The sequence below is a fragment of the Giraffa tippelskirchi genome, chromosome 4, assembly GCF_054371585.1.
Source record: "Giraffa tippelskirchi isolate mGirTip1 chromosome 4, T2T-mGirTip1v1.2.pri, whole genome shotgun sequence".
NCBI lineage: Eukaryota > Metazoa > Chordata > Mammalia > Artiodactyla > Giraffidae > Giraffa > Giraffa tippelskirchi.
Window position 1 is genome coordinate 65183283 of NC_137278.1, and position 20857 is coordinate 65204139.

General features: G+C 41.1%; 1 protein-coding gene across 1 annotated transcript in view; it reads right to left on the bottom strand.

Moving 5' to 3' along the window:
• The window catches only part of EML6 (EMAP like 6), a 295589-nt gene that overhangs the window by 81580 nt on the left and 193152 nt on the right, over window positions 1-20857 (bottom strand). The window contains exons 18-24 of the mRNA XM_081589485.1: window positions 19394-19494; window positions 17672-17874; window positions 15061-15172; window positions 14660-14787; window positions 9129-9270; window positions 6108-6260; window positions 5814-5945 (exon numbers count right to left, since the gene is read on the bottom strand). Coding sequence (XP_081445611.1) covers window positions 5814-5945; window positions 6108-6260; window positions 9129-9270; window positions 14660-14787; window positions 15061-15172; window positions 17672-17874; window positions 19394-19494 — 971 coding nt within the window. The remainder of the gene's footprint in view (window positions 1-5813; window positions 5946-6107; window positions 6261-9128; window positions 9271-14659; window positions 14788-15060; window positions 15173-17671; window positions 17875-19393; window positions 19495-20857) is intronic.

The window sequence follows — 20857 nt, forward strand, 5'->3', positions numbered from 1 at the left end:
GAAATGTCCTTCCTGGAAAAACGAATACCAAACTAAGAACTCTGTGATTTATACCATGTTCTTTAATGTTTAAGTGGGTAGCACTTAGATCTGAAATCTAGCTTGGCTAACCTTCAGGAGTTGCAGGTCTGTTTCTAAGTGACTAATTAAAAACAAGGTTCTCTCATTTCGTAACTGAAACCTGAATCATTTCCAATTTGCTGAGTTATACCATGGTGATGTGGGGGATTTGCCTTTGCTGTGAGGAGCAAGTAAATTTGAAAGCGTTTTCTCTGAAATGGGCCCATTTTCCTGACTTACTAGTTGAACATACACAAAGTGAGAAAAGAAAAAGAGAGTTAAATCAACTTTGGCTATTTAGCATTATAAGAAAACAAGTCATCAATATTTTCCCAATGAACTAGATATATCTGCAAAGTGACTGTTACAATTCTTAAGAGTCACTGCAGATAACAAAGGATGTGGGAAAAGGATTAAAAGACTCAATGGAAACATTCTTAGAATATACATAATTTCCTGACAATTCACTTTACACTATTGTTACAAAGATCACATTTCTAAAACAGACCAAAAACTATTAAAACAGCTCAATGAAGTACTTTCTGACTGCAGAAATGTTTTTAAAAACCACTTTGGCAAGCACCATATACCTGTGGGTACCTTCCAAGCCCACACCCCTTCCCTGAGAACTGCCCTCCACCCCGGACTGGGCCCCTGTGGTCACGTCTGCACTCTGGAGGTGGATATTGACTCAGGAGCGACCACACTGGGCAAGCAAATTCTCTCTCCTGGGACACTGGAACCTTAGGTTGAATCAGCAGATGCCTTGCTGGGAGGAGACGGGTGTGGCCTCTGGGACTAGGGGTGGCATTTGGGGGCAACAGAGTGGGCCCTATGCGAACAAATGAGGGAAAGCCTGCCTGTGCAAAGAGGGGCCACACGCAGGCACCAGACCCAGGAGAGCAGTGGAGATGGGCTGCCTCCGAGCCAGAGAGGAGGGGAGAGAGGCACTCCCTGGTTGGGTTCCAGGCATTTTCTGATTCATTCCTAAAGCCAGTTTCTCAGGAGATGTTGCTTCCTGCTTTTAGATTCTATGAGATATCCCTATCTTTCCAATAAAGTCATTCCTTAGTCTTACTTTTTAATTTAAGCTGGCTTGAGTGGGTCTCTGAAACCAAGGATATGAAGAAATTAAAAAAATCAATTACTGTGTTAGGAAGGTAGCATCATGGCTGTGTTTTTCCCCTCAAATTTTCGCTACTGCTGTTATTAAACTTTTTTTTTTTTTAAGCATAGAGGAACTATTTAGGTCACCACTCTTTTTTTCCACTGCCTGCTACTCTGTAATATATAACCATGGAAATATTCTGAGGACAGGAGCAGAAGCAAAGGGCAAAAATTCTGTATAATCCAGGTATAATTTGCCCCTGAATAACAGTAACCCTATTCTTTTAGAATCCTCACTTTTTAAAATTTTTATTCACTAGAAATGTCTACACGCACAGAATAAGAGAAGTGAAAAAGACAGCTGTCCTCATCATGATGCAGGTACAGTACATCACATACTGCTGGGGCCTAGAGCTTTATAACCCACAGAGCAATTCATACACGTCACCCCAATATCTATATAATTTATAACTTAAAACAATTCCAAAATTGGTGGTAAATATACCAAACATATTAGGCCATTTGCAATGAAAATGGGAATCAGATGTCCTATTACAGCTCAAACTGTTCATTGGTAAACGATCTTACAGTCCTGGTGTTTCCAGAAATGAACTACCATCCACTAGAAAATACTCTTCCATGTTTCCTCTCTCTCCATATATATTTTTTCTTCCTTAGGCATTCTGTGCAGAGGTAGCTGATGTTCCTGCAAAAGCCCGATGTGCTTTTGGTTTTCCTGGGATCTGTGGTTGCCATGGACACGGAAGGCTGCGGAGGCTGACGGCTGAGCTGTTCCGCCCCTGACGAGCCAGCTGGCTCTAGCAAATGTGTTCACTATTTTTGACAAGATCAAAGGAATGAAACAGACCCCAGCTCCTAAATTCTGCTCTCTACACTCTGCAGGCCCTCCAGGCCCTGCTGTGAAGAGCCAGGCTGATCCTGAGACAGCCTGGCACAGGTTGAAGGGAGGCACTTTAGGAACTGGGGTATCAGGAGCAGAAGAATATTGATATGACACATGTCTCATAGCAACAAAACTGGAGTTAAACCAGGGAAGCTTCATGGGCACACTTGCTCTTGTTCTCCAGATGGTATAACTCCTCCCTAAAAACCAAAAATATTCTATTCTCCTCTCAGGCCACAGAAACCATTTGGTATGATCCTCTTAACTGACTGAAGCGGCCACTTAGGATGAGAGGTGAAATGGCTTTTTAAAGGCCTCGGCCTCCTTTCTCTCACTGCCTTTTCGATCACCCTGAGTGTTGGTTGGATCTCAGACTCTAGCTTTGGGCAATATTACAGAAAGAGTGAGGTTTGTCTCTCTCCCTGTGAAGTGATGGCTCTACATCAAGGGCCTTCATGCAGACCTCTGCCCTGGCCTCTCTGTGGTAGCAGCTCATGGTTCCCGGGGAAGGTCTTGTTCTTTCCACTTAGGGTTTATTCCTCTTTATATCCCTGCATCTGACACAGGGCCTACAACACATTTGAAGAATAAAGAAATAAAAACCTTCCCCAAGTGTAAATACAGCTGCAATGAGCCATATCATAGCCATTTAGGATAGCTACTGTCAAAAACAAATAAAACTCAGAAAATAACAACCGTTGGTGAGGATGAAGAGCAGTTGAAACTCTTGTGCACTGTTGATGGGAATGTAAATTGGTATAGCTGCTGTGAAAGACAATATGGAGGTTTCCCAAAAAATTAAAAATGGAATTTTATCCAGAAATTCTGCTTCTGGGAATATATTCAAAAGAATTGTTTACCCTGATCATAGCCATATTATTCACAATAACCAAAAACTGTAAGCAACTCAAATATCCACTGATGAGCGGATAAACAAAATGTGGCATGTACATATAATGGAATATTCAGTCAGTTTGGTCGCTCAGTTGTGTCTGACTCTTTGCGACCCCATGCACTACAGCACACCAGGCTTCCTTGTCCATCACCAACTCCTGGAGCTTGCTCAGATTCATGTCCATTGTGTTGGTGATGCCATACAATCTCTCATCCTCTGTCGTCCCCTTCTCCTCCTACCCTCAATCATTCCCAGCATCAATGAAATATTATTCAACTTAAAAAGGAAAGTAATTCTGACACACGTTACAACATGGAGGAATCTTCAGGACATTTTGCTAAGTGAAATAAGCCAGTTATAAAAAGACAGATACTGTATGACTCCACTTATATGAAGTCCCTAGAATAGTCAAATTAATGGAGACATGAAGTGGAATGGTGCTTGCCAGGGGCTGGGGGAGGGAGTAAGGGGAATTACTATTTAATGGGTACAGGGTTTCAATTTTATAAGATGAAAAGGTGGATGAGAGGTGAGCTGGATGGTGGTGATATCTGCACAATAATGTGAATGTATTTAATACCACTGAACTGTACACTCAAAATGGTTAAGACAGCAAATTTTATGTTATGTGTATTTTATCACAAGTAAAAATAATTTTAAAGTAATCTCCTCAATCAAAACATATTCTTCCTATGTCCTATTTTCTCTAGGTTCTTTACTCCATAAAATGTAAATAATAATTGGTTTTAACTCCCTAATGGTCATTGTAGTGGTGGGATTCACATATTGTGTCAGGGTGTGTGTGTGTGTTGGGTTCTAAATATAACTCATCACACTCTGTTCTTCATATGCATAAAGATGGCCCTCAGTGTTCTAAATCTTTTTCACAACAGGGCATAGCCAGAGATGTTAGCCAGAGATCAAATAGGGTGAAATCCTTGTTTTCATTTTTTTAAAAAGCAAACAATAAAGCAGAGACTATCAAAGGGGTTGAGAAGCGGCTGCTTACACTCACCCCTCACCTCCTGGCCTTCACTGTTTCCTAGATGCCTCCCAGGCCTGTGTCCTGCCTATTTCCACACACCAGCCCAAGCCCCCGGCACTGTGTCTGCCTGGCCCTAACGTGAAAGTGAGCGGGACTTATCTGATCCCCTTGGCCCTTGTTGGGACTTGCACCTCTCACAATGAATGGCACGCATGCCTTCCTCCCATGATTACTCTGTGTAAAACGCCTGTGGGTTGTAAAACTGGTTAAGTCCAGATTCCAGCGCAGTACGTATAGCTACAAGGAAATTCCTGCTTGGCAGAAGGGTCAGTCTACAGCCACTACTTCAACAAATGCATGAAATACACTGGCATCTCTAAAATAAGCTGTTTTTGGTCGAGACCCTCATCATCTCTTTGTCTTGGTTTATTTCACTTGCTTTCCATCTCCAGGCTTGCTCACCCTCCCCAAGACGGTAGGGAAAGCCCCATTCTAATCTGTCAGAGTTACCTAATGCTTACAGGATAAAGCTCAGGGTTAAACTTCCTAGCATGACCTAACAGTTTCTTTCCTTGCCGTCTTGGCCTCTCGGCATCCCCTGCCTCTCATGCCCTCAGCCACTCAGCATTACTGTTTCTTAATCCCCCTGTTCTTCCTGCCTCCACATGGTAGCACAACCTGTTCCTTCCCAGCCTGGAACGCTGGTCTCAGACATCGCCATCTGGAGAGCTTCTACTCATCTTTCAAGATCCATCTCAAAGGTCACTCCTTCTACGAAGGCTCCATGGATTCCTCCGGGAGCTCTTTCCTCAGAGACGCTGCTTTCCACCACATGGACTAAACTTCTCTGAAAGCTGGGAACCTGCCCATCATAAAACGCCTGCCCTGAACTCTAACATCAGCCAAGTCCCTGGGGTGGGTTTTCAAAGTGATCCAGCCTAGAGCACCCCAGGTGCTTCCTGCTGGCTTGGCCCACTCTGAGCCCATGCTCACCACTTCCCTTGTGACCCACGGTTTCTTACGCCCATGCCTCATCTGGTCTGGGCTCTGGTGTGGTTCAGGTACAAGCCTGTTCCCGCACTCAGTGATAAACACTGCACAGAGTAGGAACCACGTCTCAGTCCTTCTGGACCGTCCACATTTTCTGGCTTCAGACTTTGCACATGGCAAGAGCTAGATCTGCTACATAAATAAATAGATAAATCTCCACGGCACCTGTGGGCATGACCTGGAGGAGGGAGGGGATAGGTTGGGAGTTTTGAGAGAAATCAGAGAAACTCTAGGTGAGCTGAATATAGCTTCCTACCTCCAATGGAGGATGAAAATGCTTGAAACTTCTTGGGCAGTTCTCTGGTAGACAGAAAATTGGTAGGAAAAGGGAAAGCATTAAGAAGGAGATACAAGGCAAGGACATAGTATGCCAGACCCAGAGGTGAAGGTGGCTTGCTATGGTAACAGAAGACATCATATACCTTCAACAGTCTTAAAACTCAATGGCTGAGTTAATAATTATAGTAGTGGTAGTGATAGTAGTAATAATAATAAAAAGATGGAAAAATACTCAAAATTTTAACAACTTATTGACTAGAGATATAGTAACACGTCTTTTGTTACCCAAACATCATTGACCAGAGATGTTTCAATATTCACCTACAGGACAAACTGCTGGGCACAGGCAGTAACTTCTGCAAAAATTCCCCAGTTAATGATGTCTTAACAGCAGCTACTTCTGGGTTGCAAAATTACAGTCGTTTATGTTGTAAGTTTCTCTTTAAACTGCCATTTGCTCTTGGAAACAATATATGAATGGACTTGACTTTTAAAAACTGAAATTATATTTTAAAAGCCACAGCATACTTTACCTCTAGAGTCCCAGTCAATGTGTGTAATATAACTAGAAGCACCTTTACAGATGCCAACCCTTTTGCTTGTCAGGACGTTGTAAATATCCACAAAGTTATCATGGGATGCCACGGCAAGGTATTTTCCTGTATCTATGAAGAAAAATGAGCGGTTAACAGCAAAACATTTCATATGGCAATTTACTTCCAGGAACTTAGCATTTTAAAATGGGTTAGAGGTTAACGAAATAGTTGAAAAGAATCCACTCTTGCAACTTTTTGTCCCAACACATTTTTACAAGTTTTTGCTTTCACCTTTTGAAAATTTAATATCAGAGATCATTTCTTTTCTGTGATGGAAGGAGACCATGTCTTCAACGGTATCAGCATTTACAACCAGGAAACTCCCATCATTCAAGCCAACTGCTAAGGCTTTCCCATCTGGGGAGAAGGCACAGCATCTTCCACCTACAAAAGAATCCACAAACAGCACTGTTATGATCCATGACTTCACTACCAAACAAATGAAGAGGGAGGAAATGTGCATATAGTCATGGACCTGTGACTTTGTCTTTAACACTGCTGGTGAGAACTAAAACTTCATAATTTAAAACATTTTTTACCACCAAACCCAAAGACAATAATCATTAATATTAAAAATAAGTTTTCTATTTCTCTGAGGTTTATCCATTCATTTTTTCATATATGAAGACCTGAGTTTTCAAGTGACAAGTGGAATGAAGGGGGAAAAGGAATAAAGGATTAATATAACTAGTATTTCTTCTCCGAAGATGTGATACCTAAGAATGGGACAAAATTTCCAGAAACTATTTTTTCAAACCATGCGCCTTACGTACAAAATTTGCTTTGGAGCACCTTGTTGTTTTACTTTTAGTCTCTCTAATCTCTGATCCGTGGATTATAATGCATAATTCTAGAGGTGGAAGATTTTATTCCTGTCTCTTCTGTCATGAGAAGAATGAAGTACGGACATTTTCTCCAAAGGTGTCTGCAAAACTAACCAGTACTGGGCTGAGGGGACTACATGACAAATGCTTTCTAATGCTTTGCAGGGTCATGGGAGGCACTTTTGAATGCGGAGTATGGAGTATGTTAAATAGGAATCCTGTTTAAGGATATGCCCCCTCCTTGACCCCGTTTTCACCATCAAGATATTGGTAAGCACAGCCCCAGGATGGGACAGTCATGCAGCCTTGTGCTAAGACATTCCAAATTGAGCTTCCACTCCTTCCTCCCCATCCACTGTTTCCAACAGGCTGAAAAGCCACATTCATACTAGTAACTTTAAATGGGCTCATCTAAAGTCTATCTTCCTTCTTTTCTTCATCCACTCACTTTGCAGTTATTTACCTACTATGAATCAGGCATTGTGCTAGTGCTAAAAGAACAGAAAGACCAGCCTGCCCTTTAGGAGAGTCATCAAGCTTAGGTCAAGCATAAAAATTTATTGTACAAACCAGGATACCCGAGAGCGAAAGGGAGAGCTATTAATAATTACACCAGGATACCAGCTATAAACTGAGTTGAATGGCCATCCTATCTCAGAGGTGTTGGTTGTTCTTTTGAACTCATTTTTAACCTGGTGAATAAAGTCCATTGGATGATATTCAAGGTACTCACAGTGAGTACTTGGTCTGTTATTTTCCCCGATACAAATGAGTAGCCTGATTATTCACCTCTAGTAGATAAGAGCATGAGCTTTGGAGTCAGACTTGGGTTTGAATCCTGGCTCCCTCCACCACTTATGAAGACCCAGAAGTCGAGTGTAAAGTGCATCCGTATGGTGGAGGGAGACAGCATCATGCAGTGGCCACAGGTGTGCTCTCTGAAGCCACACTCCTGGATATGAATTCAGATCCATCACTTACTAGCTGTGCAACTGTGGGCAAACGACTTAAGTGCTCTGCGCCTCAGTTTCCTAATTTCTAAGTGGAAACAATAGAGGTCTTACTCACCGGGTTCTCATGAAGACCACAGGCGAAGTGCTAGCACAGCTACTGGCTCAGTGGTGTCAGCCACTGTCATTATCATCACCACCGTCTTGACACCTTTTCTCACTTTATCCCCCTAGACTTGTCTCCCCATGTTTATCTATAAAAGTACCCAGCACAAATACTCTAGGGGCCAGGCCTCAATCTTATCCTTTCCTGTCTTAACTTTCACAAATCCTTTGAGCCTCGGCTCTCGTTTTCCCCAGTGGGGTTTTCCCCGGCAGTGGGTCTTACCCTGAGCCTCCGTGACACCTTGTTTGTGCCAGAGATCTTCCGTTTGTCTGTCCTCACCTGCTCTCCATCCTGCTCTGTGCCTGGAGCTGGCCTGCACAGACTCTACCAACAGGCTCCCTCGCCCCCTGGCTTCTGATTTGTTTGGTCAGGGGGGGAGCATGACCAGGAGGCTGGAGAGAGGGTACTAAAGAAGAAAGGATAGAGGGTAGGGAGGTTGGGGCATGTTCTCCCCTGGCTGCCTCCCTGCGGGGTCACTGCTTGCTGGCTGAGCCTCTGGGCTGGATGGTTACTGCCTCCTGCCAGGCTGCCATCCCACACAGCTCTCACTCTCATCTGTTCCTCCTCTTGTCCCTTCAGGCCCAGGGCTGGCAGTGGTTACCAGTTACTACTAGTTGCATCGTACTGCACTAACCCTGGTCATTTCCCTACACCTTGCCCGCCCCTTCATAAAGAGTCCAGTTTTGAGACTCTTCAAATTACCCAACTTAAATGGACCAGCTGTTGCTGGGACTCTGTTCAAATCTTGTCCATCTCTGACACTAGAGATGTGACTGTTCATCCTGGGATCCCCAGTGTCTGATACATAGAAGCTGCTCAATAAATGTTTGCTGAATTTCCACTTCTTGGTATGCCTCTTGGTTCTCATGCATATAGGTGTTAAATACATATTTATCTGTTTCTTGTGGTTAACTATTATTTTTAAATCAAGTTTCCTTTTTCAGTAATAAAATCAGTTCCGGAGACTGTTAGACATAAAAATAAACACCATTCTTTACAAGCTGATGAGATTCAACTGACTCCCACAGTTCAGATGAGAAGAGGAAGGACATATTGCCCCCAGGTGGCAAATGTCTATGCAGTGCAAGGAAATAAAGGATAGAGCTGGGCACGATGGATCACACCAGCGTTCTGGAACCATTCTCCATGTGATTAGTTATATCTGTAGCAACAAACACTAAATCCCCGTTGCCCAGCATATCTGGGAGATATAATAGGCACACACAGTAAATATTACTTGAATGAATGGATGAATGAATCCAATACTTGTGGTTGTAAACACTTTCACAGATGTGTAAGGTGACATACGCACCTTTTTTGAGTTTCCTCACTGCCAGCATACGGTGCTGGGAGGATAATTCCCAGATCCGGAGGGTTTTATCATCACTCACTGTTGCGCAGATGGGCAGGAGGGGGTGAGCTGCCAGGCCCCACACTTCTCCTTCCATGTGCCCCTGTGAGGAAGGAAATGTTCAGTTCAGTTCAGTTGCTCAGTCGTGTCCGATTCTTTGCAACCCCATGAACTGCAGCACGCCAGGCCTCCCTGTCCATCACCAACTCCCGGAGTTTACCCAGACTCATGTCCATTGAGTCGGTGATGCCATCTAACCATCTCATCCTCTGTCGTACCCTTCTCCTCTTTCCTTCAATTTTTCCCAACATCAGGATCTTCTCAAATGAGTCAGCTCTTCCCATCATGTGGCCAAAATATTGGAGTTTCAGCTTCAACATCAGTCCTTCCAATGAACACTCAGGACTGATCTCCTTTAGGATGGACTGGTTGGATCTCCTTGCAGTCCAAGGGACTCTCAAGAGTCTTCTCCAACACCACAGGTCAAAAACATCAATTCTTCTGTGCTCAGTTTTCTTTATAGTCCAACTCTCACATCCATACATGACTACCGGAAAAACCATAGCTTTGACTAGATGGACCTTTGTTGACAAAGTAATGTCTCTGCTTTTTAATATGCTGTCTAGGTTGGTCATAACTTTTCTTCCAAGGAGCAAGTGTCTTTTAATTTCATGGCTGCAGTCACCATCTGCAGTGATTTTGGAGCCCCCAAAAATAAAGTCAGCCACTGTTTCCCCATCTACTTGCCATGCCCAAAAATGCTCAAACTACCACACAATTGCACTCATCTCACATGCTAGTAAAGTAATGCTCAAAATTCTCCAAGCCAGGCTTCAGCAATACATGAACTGTGAATTTCCAGATGTTCAAGCTGGTTTTAGAAAAGGCAGAGGAACCAGAGATCAAATTGCCAACATCTGCTGGATCATCGAAAAAGCAAGAGAGTTCCAGAAAAACATCTATTTCTGTTTTACTGACTATGCCAAAGTTTAGTGTGGATCACAATAAACTGTGGAAAATTCTGAAAGAGATGGGAATATCAGACTACCTGACCTGCCTCTTGAGAAACCTGTATGCAGGTCAGGAAGCAACAGTTAGAACTGGATATGGAACAACAGACTGGTTCTAAATAGGAAAAGGAGTACATCAGGGCTGTATATTGTCACCCTGCTTATTTAACTTATATGTAGAGTACATCATGAGAAACGCTGGGCTGGATGAATCACAAGCTGGAATCAAGATTGCCGGGAGAAATATCAATAACCTCAGATGTGCAGATGACACCACCCTTATGGCAGAAAGTGAGGAAGAACTAAAAAGCCTCTTGATGAAAGTGAAAGAGGAGAGTGATAAAGTTGGCTTAAAGCTCAACATTCAGCAAACTAAGATCATGGCATCCAGTCCCATCACTTCACGGCAAATAAATGAGGAAGGAAATGGGGCAACAAAAATCAGTTCAATGCTTCTCAGCGAGCCCTTCCCAAAAGAACCCCAAACAGGTTCAAATAGGAACACACACAGTTTGAGCTTCCTTGAGCCAAAATGATTGTACTGAATAAATTTTTCACTTGAACTTGAATCTAAAGCTGGGCCTACATGATACTAAAGCATTCATCTGAAAAGCAAAGGATGGATTCACGTTGCTAAGTTTTGTTTATATGATGCCAAACATCTTCTCATGTAGAAGCATCCTAGGGAATAATGAACTGTCGTCATTTTATCCTGTGATTTGACACTGAATAAACACAGAATATATGTATCTTCTAGTGACACAGCTTGGTCACAAAGACACAAACCACTTTCTTCCATAAAACCGTATTCTAAAAGATGTAGGTACTGCTTATCTATATCAGAGGAGTTGGACAGTAATATTCTTGCTAATTAATTCTATTTCAGTTCTGTGCACAGCATTTGGCAGAGCAGAGCTACAGAGATCTAAAATTTTACTTCCAGTATCCTGGGTATAACTCACAGTCAGCATTTGTTCACAAATTTTTCTATCCAGTAATCATAGAAAACTGAAAGGGGCTTGACAGGTATTGGACCAATTCCACATGCCAATGTCTTATAACAAACACACTTAGCTGGCTTAGAATAATAATTGAGATGAAATATATTTAATGAATGAATAATTAGGGAGAAAATGAATCTGATTCTTCTAACTTATTACTCACTCAAGCAGTGTAAAGAATAGATTAGACAAGGAACAATAAAACAGACCAGATTGTTTACTGAATTTCTGCTTTTAGTGGCTAATTATAAAAAGGCTTTGCTTAGTAAAGCAAAAAGAAGACCATACACAGTCATCTGAAAGGTGTTTGTAGTTGGAATGCTTTAGGGGAACAGGTGGCTGTTCAAAGAGAAATTGGACGATTCCAGTTTAACTGGGAAGCTGTTTGAGCAAAACAGTAATTTGGCAGAAGATACCAAGTTCTCACTACTGCTGACATTCAAATATCTGAGAAGGGTGTAGATACTGTCTTTGAGTTTATTAGATGTGGAGCACCTCACGTCCCCAGTTTTCTAGTTTTCTTCCCTCGGGAGGCCTCCCGCACTGAAGGCTATGGTCTGAGCATGGGTCAGATGTGAGCTCTCTCTTGTTCCCCTTAGACCACCCTAAAGCTGGTAATAACCAGCTGCACAATTGAAAGTTGATTATATTTGAAGTATATACAATGGGGATTTTCAGAACTCATCTCCTGTCACTTCTCTCTTCCCCTAAACTAGTCTCTTAAAAAAAAAAAAAAAAGCAATCTATTCCAAGCGATATTGACTTGCTGAGCTACTGACACTGTAAAAGTGGTTCTGAAATCTTCCCACAGCAGGATCGCTGATGGTCTTAACCACATTATCTCTACTGTTCATTAAGTTTCCCTCAGGGTCTACCTCTCAGAACAAGACTGTCAGCCCCTCAGCAGGCCTACTCTACTGTGGGTAGCACACAGCATAGGGCTGGGCTTGGCAGGAGCACAACAAACACTGATTGAACTGAACTACTGAGTTCTACCCAGGAGTAAAAGGCAAATGATTGATTGTCCAGAAGATGAAAGAGAGATGCTGAGATAAAAGGGAAAGAACGACACACGTGTAAAGAGAGAAGAGGGTTCTCCCAGCTCCACTGCCTGCCCAGGGCTCAGGGGGCCACGCCTTCTGCACTGTTTTCATGCAGTCTCCATGCAGAGATGTGTGGAGAACAGTCTGGTGGAGAGACAAAGAAAAGGCTCTGGTACCTGACAAAGCTTGGTACAAATCCCAACTCTTCAGTTCTTAAGATGTGGCTGTGGGAAGTTCACTGGGCTTTAGGCCCTTCATCTATAAAACAATTACAATTGAGCAAATCTGTTGTGGAGATGAGAGAGGAATTTTGAACAATGGTATTGCCTGACACACAGTCAAGTGCTCAATAAATGACACCCTTGGATAATTGTATTAATAGAATGATAGAAACAAATACATGAAAAAATTGAAGAGAATGAAAAAGTGAAAAGACCTTGTTGTTGAGTTTAAAACATTTAGACAAAATTAGTTCAACTATATTACTTTTTAACATGAGAAAATGATACAGTTTGAATCTTAAAATGCTGTTTAAATCCATAGTATAGCACAAATCTTACACACATATTTAGCAGTATAGCACATAGTAAATAAAGTCTCAAACATTTGGGGATTGAAAAGAAACACTTCATTTTCAATAAAATTAAATAGATAGTCATGGCCAGAAAGAGAAAGAGAGGTAAAAGCAGCTGGAGAACAAAGACGTCACCCCTTCTCAAGGTCGCACCTCAGCACTGTTCTCAATTTGGGCTGCCTGGCGCTATCAGCTACAGAGCTTCTGAGGTTTGTTTCTAACACAGAAAAAATTTTTAAAACACGGATTCTTATTCAAGATAGCCAGGGTGGGGCCTAGGCACAGGCATTTTTAAAACCTGATGTGTGTGCAGACCTCTCAGGTGTAGCAAATCAGAGGGCTCCTTTCAGTGGGATTTTGGGGGTCAGCCCTAACACAGCAAGCCTGCAGGTATCAGGTGAGGGAAGGAGGCAATTCTCCTCCACTGGACCCACAGAAGTCCCAGAGCTTAGATAAGCAGTGCAGATTCTTCCCACTCCACCTTCTGAACCCACCCCCTCATCCCTGCCCAGGCCTCTTCCACCTCTAACTATGATCTATTCATCACCTCCAAAGACACACGTCACTCCTCAGGTGACATGTGATCACTTCTTGGATCTTTGAGGATACTGCTGATGCTTATTTTAATCTGGTATTATCTGAATCAAATTTTTGAGGGGAGAGGGAAGGTAAGGAGTATGTTATATGTTTATGTGAATTGAGGCTGAGACTAGAATGATGCATGAAACCTAAAGAGATACATACATTTGGTGTGTGCAGAGCAAATAATTTTTTTTAGTTTGCCAAATTTTTGACAGACTGAGAGGAAATATACCCAAGAAACCCCATCCACACCTAAACCTGATTCAGACAATGAGATTATGGACTCTGAACAGATGCTCTAATGGGATAAGGCTCTTGGGGATCCTGGGAGTGGGAATGTATTCTGCATGTGGTAGGGACATGATAATTGGTGGCCAGAGGGCAGACTGCGCTGGACAAGTGACCCTTAGGATCCTCCTGGTTTTCACACTCGGTGTAATCACCTCCTTTGAATGTCCTATAGCCTTGTGGGTGTGTGTGTGCTAAGTCGCTTCAGTCCCCATGGACTGTAGCCCACCAGGCTCCTCTGTCCACGAGATTCTCCAGGCAAGAACACTGGAGTGGGTTGCCATGCCCTTCTCCAGGGGATCTTGCTGACCCAGGGATCGAACCTGTGTCTCCTGTAGCTCCTGCATTGCAGGCAGATTCTTTACCACTGAGCCACCGGGGAAGCCCCTCCTATAGCCTTATTACCAACCAATAACATATGGCAAAGGGGATGGATGTATTACATGTATGTGATGATACGATTATGTTTTTTCAAATTATTTAAAGGCATTGCTTTTCTTTTTCCCTCGCTCGCTTTGAGGAAGCAAGCAGCCACGTTGGGGGAACTCCACGTGATGAGGAACTTCAGGCAGCCTCTGAGAGCTGAGGGTGGCCTCTGGCCAACAGCCAGCAAGAAACAGAAACCCTCAGTCCTGCACTCACAGGAACAAAACTCTGCCAACAACCTAAGTGATCTTAGAGGCAGATCCTTCCATAGTGAAGCCTCAGATGAGACCACAGCCCTGGTCTTTATCACAGCCTTACAAAACCTTAACCAGAAGACCCAGTTAAACTGTTCAGACTCCTGACCCACAAAGAAACCATAAGATGATGAATGTTTTTGCTTCAAGCTAAGTTTGTGTTAGTTTGTTACACAGAAATAGATAATACAGTGTTTGCCTGATCTTTGGAGAGAATGTCTCCTTTAATTTGGTATCCTACGTGTCCCCTGTTGCCTCACCCTGGCTCCAGCTCTGATGTGAATTGTGGTTTAGAATATGTGCAAACACAGTACCTGAACAAGCAGTGTCATTGGGCCACTTTTATCAATTTCCAGGATCTCTCCATTTTTTGTTCCCACCAGGATATGTCCATGTCCCAAAGTGATGGCACGAATTGAAGGATTATCTTCCAAAAGCAATCCTGAGGAGAGGAAATACTGCATTTAATATTGTAAATGCTGTATTTAATATAACAAAAATAAAATGATTAGCGTGATTATATAAACTCTGCTTTTATAGTTCCAAAGTACTAAGTACTAGGCAATCCTCTTTGATATTTCTACCAACAGCCACAAGCTCTGAATGTGGAAGAAAAAGGGAGAGTTGATTTGGTCATGGTTTTCTAAGAACTTTATTACTATCTTTTTCATTCCTATGAACAGAAAGACTTCCATTGCATACTCGGGAGTGGCACCTTTTGAGCTAGTTGACAAGGCTGCTCTTTTAATGGCGTAAGTCTTCAAGCATCTTTCAAACATATCATCCCAGAGCTCCACAATTCCATCCTTTCCACCTGTTACAAAACCCTGTGAAGGCACATATCAGAAGGATTATATACACATCAAAGTGACAAGGACCCACCCAGCCTCAAAAGGATTCCCCCTTGGGTAAAGAAGCTTTGTCTGTGTTTTCTTCCTAAGTATGGAGACTGAAAAACCTGATGAGAACATAATATTTTCTGGACACATATCTCCTCATTTCTCTAGCACTATTAAACACTTTCTCATTGTGTGTCCATTTCACTTTCTTCAGACCATTGATTCAAATTTAGCACACTGGATTACAGATGGCTGTTTCTGTGCCCAGTTCCCTGACTGGGATGTGGACTGCTAGGGAACAGGACCAGCCTCAAAGTTTGCAGAGTATCTGACATCTCGTATGCTTCTGCTGAATGAACTGGAATTAATGTCACAATCAAAAATGACTGTTAACTATTTTTAAATATTTACTTCCAGGAAAAACGTCATTATTTTTCTATTAAGAATAACTTAAGTATTTCATGTAACAAGAATATCTTGCTCTTCTGTTCATGAGATATCAATTTGTACCATAATTTGTACCAGATTAATTTTTATAAAACCTGGAAAGTATAAAGCCTAACGTATTATATATATTTTTTGCTAGACAATGATCTTTATTCTTATTCTAAGTTTATGATTTCTTGGCCTTATTAGTTTTCCTTTCTGGCAACTACCAATTGTTCTTAGAAATTTTTTAAAAAGAAAATTACTGAGTAATTCATTCTGTTTTCTCAGAAACTTTTGATTTACTTCATTTCAATGATGTTCAAAAGGAAATAATATTTTGAAGTTTATTACTTAAATATATTAAATATCCTATTTATCCTCATTATAGATTGTGAACCTATAGACATTTATTCTCAAAATTAAATCTAAATGCAGTATATTATAATGTGATATTCCTGCCTTTTCCCATGATCTTTAAGCTTAAGTTACCAAGCAATAAAAGAGTTTAAACATGCTATATCACATCAACTTCCGGGCCTACAAAAATTTTCTTTCTGTTTTAATCTTTTCTAAAATTTGCAGTTTAAGCAAAACAGATTTGCTAGTGAAAAACAGCTTTACCACTAAAACAATCATTGTAATTACACATCTAAAAAGAACCTACTTCTATAGCAGAATCAGTATATTTACCTGGGAATAAGCAAATGCAAAATGAATCTTCTCTTAATATGCTGTATTGGGTGGCTTAAGCTGTTTGGAGGTCAGAGAACATACATAAACTGGAACCATCAGCAAACTAGCAGTGAATAAAACACTTCTATTTTCTGGCAAATTGATTGAAGGAAGTGTTTTAAGAGCACTGAAGCGAAGTATGATCTTTTTAAATTAAACATAATTTTTTTTCGGCCATACCTTGAACATACGGGATCTTAGTGCCCTGACTAGAGATGGTACCCACGCCCTCTGCAATGGAACCATGGTGTCCGAAACACTGTACTGCCAGGGAAGCCCCCAGTGTGATGTTTATTTAGAAAGAACACCACCACCACCACAAGGCAGGAGCTTAGCTGGGCAGATCAGGACAAAGACGAGCCTGAGTAGAAATACAGCTGGTGTGATGGTTAACTTTGTGTGCCAACTGACTGGCTGCAGGGTATTCAGATTAAATATGACTCCTGTGTGTGTCTGTGATGGTGTTTGTGGATGAGATCAGTATTTGAATTGGTGGACTCATTAAGCTGCCCTACCCAATGTGGGTGGACACCACCTAATCCTTTGAGAGCCTGAATAAAACAAAAGGTAGAGGAAGGACAAAATTGCCCTTCTTTTATTCTGATTGATTGAGCTGGGACATCTTATCTTTTCCCAGCAGACTAGGATTTACACCTTTGGCTTCTCTGGTCCTCAGGCTCTTGGACTTAAATTCAATTATACCATCGGCTTCTCTGGGTCTCCAGTTTGCAGATGGCTTAGTGAGACTTCTCAGCCTCCAAACCACATGAACCAATTCCTTATAATAAATCTCCTTTTTGTATATGCATATCTCTGTCTATATCTACATCCTATTGGTTCTGTTTCTCTGGAGGATTCTGACTAACACAGCCAGGACTCTGACATGCTTATTAAAGCTGAGCTTGTCTACACAGGAACAAGCTGGTTATCAATATAACTTCAGGTCAAATTGATGGGAAGGACAATAATCCAGCTACTAGGCACTTCCAGGTCTCTGCTCATTATGCCAGTGAGGAGGAAGACTGTGTGGAAATATTTCTTGGACTCTTGCTACTGTGTGCCTACATTTATCTCAGCACTTCTTAAGGAGTTCTTAGGAGTGACAGCCAGGAAGAATAAGTATGTAAAAAGAAGAGACAAATTGCGCATAAAGAAATAATTATAAACAAAAGAGAAATTTAAAGACCACTTGTGCTTCCCCTCCATCCGTGACAACTACATCCTAATTCAGAGAGCACTGTTTTTACACACAGGCGTCCTCTTGGTGTGGACCTTTCTAAGCCTAATTTAAAGTTCTAGAAAGCTAGTGAGGAAAATAGACCATACCTTATCCAATGCATACATAGCAAACACAGGCCCGTCATGAGCTTTCACTGTCTTCAGTAGGAGAATATCTTTCCAAATAAAAATATCTCCAGTAGCTGCTCCTGAGAACACCAGATCTTCCATTCGCCCATAAGAAACACACATCATTGTTTCCAGTTTTCCAACACTTCCAAAAATTCCTCTCTTAGAGGTGAAGCCCCCACCTGGAGTGGACCAAGAGTACTTAATACTTTTTGAAAAACTGACACCTTCTATGAGCATTTAGAATGACTATCGTCAGTGAAAAATCCAGTGTGTCTACATTGCTTTGCTAGTCGCTAAGTCACGTCTGACTCTTCGGCGACTCCATGGACTATAGTCCACCAGGCTCCACTGTCCATGGGATTTCTCAGGCAAGAAGACTGGAAGGGGTTGTCATTTCCTTCTCCAGGGTATCATCCTGACTCAGGGATCAAACCTGTGTCTCCTGCATCACAGGTGGATTCTTTACCACCGAGCTACCTGGGAAGTCCCACATGTCTACATAAAGGTGTAAAAAAATGGCAGAAAACATTATAACAAAAACATTATAAAAGGTTTTCTTCTTCACGCATTAATTCAGTGCTTGTTGAATCCCTACTTTGTGGCAGGCATAGTGGTCGATATTGGGTTATAAAGGTGAAAAGAAACAGTTCCTTCCTTCAAAGAACTCAAGGTCTGGCTGGGGAGAGAATGTGATATAATCCTCTAAGCAAGGCTCAGTGCAAGGTCTGTGCCAGCCAGAGAGAGGAGTGACTAAGTGCCCCAGGAAGCCAGGCAAGTCCTCCTGAATGCTAACCAAAGGGTGAAAACAGCAGCAGCTGTAACGTAAAATGTAAACATGTTTTGTGTATCTTTTGCCTTGATTTTTATTATGGCAACTTCAGGGTGAGAAAACTGAATCACTATGTAGGAGAAGAACATCAGGTTTGTTCCTCATATTTTCACATTTCCCTGAACTTTCTGACTAGCGCTGAGAAACCCAAACTCATTCCAGACAACTGTATGCAGGTTGACTCTCCAGACATGGTGGGTGCCATGACCTTTTCTTCAAAAGCAGAAAGCACTGAAGCAGTAGCTTATTTATGTTTTGTCCAGTAAAAGATTGGGCTTGATACCAAAGCCAATACTAAGAATTCAGAAACAATCCTAATAAAAAGGTCTGACTTATTAGAAGAATGAGATATTCTTCCATGTTTTGTCCTATTATTTACTCACTCTTATTATCAGCATTATAAACCACAAGTATTTATTTTGACCACTTACTGTGTGTTGTATACAGTGTGTGTGTGTAGTGTACAGTGTAGTGTGTGTGTCGGGGGTTAATTCATGTGCTAAATGTAGTGATAAAATAGTAAGAGAACCCTCGAAATACTAAAAATTTTGTCCACCCAACTAAAGTGATTATTTCCTGCTCAGTAGTCCAACATAATAATCACTGCTTTCAGAAGAATGATGGAATATAAAAATAACTATTTTCAGAGCACAACGTTTCCAAAACTCTCTAGACACTGATGAATATGCATAGCATCACAGAGTATTCTAAGCTTCACAGCTCAGACGTTGTTTGGGAGCAAACATCTTTTAGGCATATTTTAATTTTAGATTGCAGAGAGAGGCTAGGTAGTGGTGGTGGGTTGTTTTTTTTTTTTTCCCAGCTACAGTAAAACTTTCAACCACATAAGTGATAAACCCAAACAATACCTGCTTGTTGCCAGAATCTGATGTGCTTGATCCCAACTGTTACCAGTTTGTCAACATGGTGTGGGTTACACTTTACCACAAATATCTTATCTTTATGTCCTCTGTAAGAGACAAACAGGGGGAAAACTCTAGTGTTGATGAAAGCACTTCTAGAGAGTTTTATTTAGAGCATGCATTTGGTTTCACTTTCATTAAGCACATCTAACAGGAAACGTAAATTACTAATAGAAGATGATTTAAGACACACATGGCAGGGTGTGCCTTAAAATAATGAACTTTGGCTTTTCTTTGTATATTGAGCCCTTCTTACTCTAACATTGCTACTAGAGTCTACTAATTATGCTTTAAACAAATTAATGAAACATTTAAAATGGATCAGAATGTCTCCATAATATAAAATTAATGCCGCCACTATAGAATTTAATCCTTATCATACAGAGATCTTGTAGAAGATACTGTAAAAGGGTATTAATGAGAAACTTCAAATGTAATATTCTTGCTGTGGAAGGCATAACTTCGGGTTAAACAGAGTTTCAGCTAGAAATGTATTCATGAGAAACTGAAGACCCTGGCTTACATTCATGGAGAGACAAAGGATGTCATATATTAATTTAAGGCACTCAAGGATGCTATGCCTTCAGAAATCTAAGTTTATAACCCAAGAGGCAGAAGGACAAATATAGAAATGAGGACTGACTGTAAGCTGCAGCTGTAAACTCGCATTACACTGTGCCTGGGAAATTTCTGTTTCAGAGGATAAAGTAATCACATTAAACTTAAGGATTTATTGATCTTAATGGACTATGTGATGGTCTTCTCTGATATATTAGGACCTTTTATTATTAAAATAAAAGCTATTGATAAAAAGAACATGACTAATTGCTCTTATGAATATAGATACAAAAATCTTAAATAAAATACTAGCAAAGAGACTCCAACAACACATTAACAAAATAGTACACTATGACTAAATTCAAGGGTGTTTCATTACTAAGGAATCAAACAGTACAACTCATCATATTAATATGTGAGAAAAATTATGTTATCATTTTCAATGATGCCAAAAAAGTATTTCACAAAAAATCTAATGGTCACTGATGACTTAAAAAAGTACTCAACTAACACTCAATAAAGTAGGAATTAATGGATGCTTTAGAATTTCTCTTAGACTTTTATAATTCCATGCAGTTCTTAACTCTCACTGAGAAACACAGATTCATTCAAGACCAACTATACACAGACCGTCTCGTCAATGTTCTGTGCCACTGTATTTTCTTTAAAAACAGAACGTGCTCGAACAGTAGCTTCTCCATGCTGTGCTTGTTCATGTGTGAACATGAAAGTCAGACTCTTACTTAATGCTATTCCTGATGGAAGTCAGATTCTTACTTCATGTTATTCCCAATAAAGTCAGGAACAAGACTGTCACCACTACCATTAACATTGTACTGAACATATTATCTA